Source organism: Buceros rhinoceros, unplaced genomic scaffold (assembly GCF_000710305.1).
Source record: "Buceros rhinoceros silvestris isolate BGI_N320 unplaced genomic scaffold, ASM71030v1 scaffold2801, whole genome shotgun sequence".
NCBI lineage: Eukaryota > Metazoa > Chordata > Aves > Bucerotiformes > Bucerotidae > Buceros > Buceros rhinoceros.
In genome coordinates this window covers 26,075-31,470 of record NW_010392407.1, presented here as the reverse complement: position 1 = coordinate 31,470, position 5,396 = coordinate 26,075, and the positions used below count along the sequence as shown (strand labels likewise).

Here is a 5,396-nt window from a genome sequence, read left to right as displayed (position 1 = left end):
ACATAAAAAAAAAATCTGAAATACGTACCAGCAGATTCTGCTCTGAGGATGAACCCTGGATATTATGTTGTTTATAGAATGGGGCAATAGTGTTATTCAACACTATGCAGTGTTAAATCATGCAGCGCCTATGCATGCTAGTTGCAAGATGCTTATGTGAGAAGGGGACAGGGAAAAGCAAAAGAGAGGACATGGGACAGGATGAATTAACCTTCTTGATTGGTCAAAGTTACTCTAGAAAGAGAATGCATTTAAGAGCTTTATTTTTTCAGAAGTTTTCAAGCCAGGTTAGACATCATCTAAATATTCAAAATCGCTCATCTTAGGACATCACCTGCGTTTATTTTAGCTTATAACTACAGCACTTCTGACCCTCCATAAACCTGTTAAAAGTCTGCCTCACCAAGGGGCGAACACCATTTTCCAATGGCTGATGTCTCAAGCTAGCAAGCCTAGACTCATTGTTCCTTAAGAATGCTCATAACACTGCAACAAGACCACTCAGTGCGCTGCCTTCAACATCCCAGGGAACGAGAGGAAAGGACACGACAAAGTCTGGACGTTCCCTTTGCATTACCTTACGAGAGGACAAAAGGCGATAGAAGCTTCTACGTAGGAAGAGCCAGGTGAGAGTTGGAAGCATCAGTGTTCATCTGAATCAATCAAGAGGTTAAAATAAACAGTTTCATTCTTAATATGTGACATCATCTTGCCTTAGTATGTTCTCCTACAGAACAGCTCTATGATATTTATTAAACGTTAGTGCTGAAAATTTTAAAACTCATCTTTTCGTGACTATCCTCAGTTGCACTTTTATGGGCAGCTGCTTAAATGAAAAAACCTCACACAAAAATACTTGGGATGACAAAGAGGGGTTCCCACAATTCCACTTTGGAGATGCTTTCTCAAGCAATACCACATCACTGCACCTTTTTAAAATGCTGTCTTTAAACAAATTGTTAGAAGATTTAGGCAGGACCTCAAAGTAGTCAGTTAACTATTTATATATGCATGAATGCTACTCAAGTTTACTACATATTTCCTTCAGAATGTTTTTGTGAGTGTTAAAATGTTTGTAAGGTGATAAGTAAAGTAGTTTGATGTTTCAGACAAGTCTACTGACTCTCTCTATATATATACTTTATGCCCACTGGAATACTGAACTCTCTTTTCTGCACACAGTGATAAGGAATAAGCCTTCATCTTCTTGTACCATCACTGATGTTGGCTGGAAGAAAAGAGATCATTAAATATTCAGCCATAGCTGAAGAGCATTCATGGTGTAGTACAGGGTGAAATGAAAAGGAGCATAACGAAATTTGTTTTCCAGAGATCTTCTGGGAAGGTGAGGGTTGGTCTTTGTACTCATCCCCAGTGACGGCAAACCAACAGGTTGTTTCTCGCACAGCTCTAGGCAAGGTAATAATCCGCCAGCACACACTTCTGTATAAATCCCAACATTAAGACTAGAACATTCAGACAGACAAAAATGCTGCTGTTTAAATACTTAACAGGACCAATAACACTTTGAAGATACTAAATATTTACAATCCCTGAAACTGCTGGTCAGCAGAGGCAAGTTTTTAATTCATTCGTCCTCTTCAACATAAGTTGATGGAAACCAGCCCACCTAAAAAGGGGAAAAGCAGAACAAAATAATACATGAGGTGCATTTTTTTTTTTAATGGCTGAACTAGGCAAAACAAAGATGGGTCTGTTCAGTAAACATAAGAATAAGATTACAAAGATAAATTTGACTGACCTGCCACAGTTGAATACCCTATTTAAACAGAGTAACTTGCAGATATGACGATTTGGAGACTAAACGCCCCCTTCACGTCTTGTTCCCACACACCCTACCCCATACACCCCCCAAAAAGCACAACATTTTTCTGCCCAAATTGTAAGTCTAAGCATTCAGAAAAAAATCTAGAAACGCCAAGAGCAGAAGTAGTTTTATTACAGGCCAGATCCCGCTATTTTTCGAAAGAGCAGTTAAATATTTAACAGGCCTCAGTGAGGTCCAGGGAATCCTCTTACAAAGTAAATAGCGACTGATTTGACTGCATTCCATGGAGTTACTTCCCATAGCCACCACTGAGAGTTTTACGTAAGACGGGACTGGAAGGCAGAGTCCATTGTTTTACGCGTTGTAAGTTATAATGCTACGTGCATTCTGAAATTACTGCTGTGTCAAATATGGATTACGTAAGACACACAGGGAAGCAGTGCCATAGGTTTCTTATTGTCCTATGTATTTCACTTCAGGTTTTTCACCCAGGACTTCTTTATACCCAAGTCAATTCAGCAGTCATGAAAGACCTTAAAACCACATCTAGAGCATGACTGGAATGAGTAATTGCATAAATTTTGTTCGTGACTACCTTGCCAAAATACGTCCAGAGGTGAACTTACGATCACGAGTCCAGGCTCTGAAAGCTACCAGAAAGAATGCTGGCATGTGACAGTGGGTCCTTCAGAATCTGAGTAGCCGCGTTAGAATGAGCTGTTCAGTTTTCTTCACAGGATGACCACTATTGCTTCTGCTTCCCTACTTCTTTTTGTCTAATCCAACATTTCACTTTAAGATCATAACCATACTCACATACATAAAGAAAAAGTTCTCCAAAGTGCATAAAGCAGGACTTGTGGACATTCAATCCAACCGGACTGGCAACTTTCAGTTCTAGCTTCCAGCCAGTTTAATTCTTTCTGCCTCACATTCCTTGACCCTGCTTCTCAGCCCTTTAGACATGGAAACAGCAACCTCAAATACTTTTAACTAACCTGCATTAAAGAACTATAGCCTGAGATGGAAATAACAGAGCCTTTATAGGTCAAACCTGACACTTCCCTTCCCTGCAAGTCTCAGAGGGCAGCATAAAGTGACTTTGTAAAAATCCCTGCTAAATATGTCACTTCATATGAGCTACATTTTCAGAGATCAGAAATAAACATCACATTTAAAAGGTGGCAAATTCCACTGCAGTATAGTCTGGCAGAAATGTGTGGGAATTATGCTTTGTTTAACAGCTAAACAGACTTCCACAGCACCAGGAACCTGAGCTTTTGACCCCAAATACATGTGGGCAACACAGTTCAAGAAAGTTCAGCTGTAGCTGTACTATTAATCCTGGTTACTTTCCAAACCATATAATCTTGCCCAAACACTCAGCCTTGTAAGTCCCATTAAATAACCAATTAATGCAGATGCTGGGAAAGCTGCCTGGCAAGAGTTCTGCTTGGCCTCTATGAAACGCAGATGAAATCATGTTTTATCTTGTGAATTTAAATATGCCAAGAAGGTTTATGACGTAGGAACACACCTTAATTTTTTATAAAATCACTGTCAGTGAAGGCAGAAACAAGGCAAGGGAGGGGAGGGGGGGAAGAAAAAAACCACCTTACCCTTCCATTTACTTCACCTCTCCACCAGCCATTCGCACTCATTTTTGTATAAATTTTTACAACATCCCCTTTTAATAAGGATAGTTCTCTCATGTCTCTTGCACAGAAGTCATACCTGGCTACGGCAATGCCTATCACCTTCGGGCTTAGCACTGAAATGAAACAGATGTTGGCATGATTAAGGCTTGTTAATTGAGGGTTACTAAAGTAAATAGCAGTATTGTAAACTATAAACCAATACTTCCACAAAATCATACACTGGCATTAATTTTATGCAAATACGCATCCGCACTACACAGATCAGGAAGGTTTAAACGTAGGTGAATGGTGTAAAAGTTGAAGGGATTTTATGTCATTTTTAATAGCTTTTATTTTTAGAAAAACTAGATGAATAAAATAACCCCCTCCTCAAAACTGCTAAATACACTTGCAGTTATTGTATTTTTGTGCTTCATAATAGAACTCGCTGCCAGTTACATGCATCAACGTATTTCACAGGTCACTAGTTTCTTTCCTAAAGAATTATTAGCATTTCCAGTTGATTTAACTTTAAACCTCTAATGAAGCAAAACAAACAGAATAAGGTGCTGTTCTTTCAAATACACCTCCCCAGTTAAATATTAATGCATTTAAAATTGGAAGCTAACATCGGCATGAGAAAAAAGTAAAGAGTTTCCACAGGATATTTGTATGGATCATTCTTACAATCTGCATGAATAATGGCTGATGTAAATCTACTCTTCTCAGGAGTTTATTCTGTAATTCAGCAATGAATTTGTTCTACAAAACTTTTCACGTAGAAAAAAAATCCTCACAAATTTTTTTCCAAGTTTCAGTGAAATTAATACTTAACATTTTTAAGGTACATCAGTACATAAGCATTTAGCCAATGTAAAGCCAAGACATTTTAAGCAGTATAAATTAGTAGAATATTTTTAAAAAACCAAATGTGAAAAAAGCCTTATTTCAAAACCCAACCCATTTCTCCAATACAACATTTTAGAAAACTAGTTTTTTGACCCTGATGTAGAATGTCCAAGCTTGCAAAAGAAAGCCTCGGCTCTTCCAATGAGAGGAAAGTGGACATGGCACCTAAGGGATAAAGGCCTTTGACCTGAGCAGTTTAGAAAAAACATCTACTACTGTAGTGCATTTTGTAGTTAGACTACTTGGCCAAAGTATACTTTTTTATTTTTTCCATTAATGCCATCATTTTCCTACGTAAGTCACTGAGATAAGAGTTTATAATCACAAGCAAGTCTATTATCTAAAAGACTTCAGAAAAATTTATCATACGACAGTGATGGGTGTCTTGCTTTAATGTACATAAAAATCTTATTTTCTCAGAACCTTTTCCAATTTCTTAGAAATTCCTGATTTTCTTTAAGAGATACCATTAGGTTTCTAGTTTTAGCTATGCCTTCTACGTAATACTGAAGTTCATAGCTAGTTGCCTTTAATTTGAATCCAGAACACAAAACATGGCAAATGAGCCACAAAATCTCGACAGTTTCAGTTCTGCTTGTGTTTAAGAATTCTTCTGACCCCACTGGGGACTCTTCACAGCAACAGAAGCTTTTGCACAATAGTATTAAATATATGAAAATCATTATATATTCAAGTATTTTCGGCTTAGAGACACAATACAAACAATTTATTTTAAAACAACAAATACTATGTTTAAAATATTATTAGATACAGATTACGCCCTCTTTTCTATCTTGCCATTAAAGTTTAGTCCAACATCTCAGACTGCTTATGTAGAATATGCTTATCAGATAGTCGATACAGGATGCCATCAGCATCTCCATGTATTGCTTGCATTTAGAATATAAAGAAGTAAGAATCTTGGTGATAATCAGGCATATTAAAGTTCGAACACATTTTTTCCCCTCTAAGCAAGTCAGATGTGTTCACTACTTGTTTAAATAAATTGATATTATGTCCTATACCTTATCAGCATTGCAGTAATCGATTTTACAGGGAAA

At 37.4% G+C, this 5,396-nt stretch overlaps 1 protein-coding gene across 1 annotated transcript in view; it reads right to left on the bottom strand.

The window, feature by feature from the left end:
• Nucleotides 1-1,169: 1,169 nt before the first annotated feature.
• The window catches only part of LOC104500745 (guanine nucleotide exchange factor VAV3-like), a gene marked incomplete at its 5' end in the record, with an annotated part of 25,054 nt that continues 20,827 nt past the window's right edge, over nucleotides 1,170-5,396 (bottom strand). Inside the window, 2 exons of the mRNA XM_010144451.1 lie at nucleotides 1,170-1,630; nucleotides 3,409-3,560. Coding sequence (XP_010142753.1) covers nucleotides 1,589-1,630; nucleotides 3,409-3,560 — 194 coding nt within the window. The remainder of the gene's footprint in view (nucleotides 1,631-3,408; nucleotides 3,561-5,396) is intronic.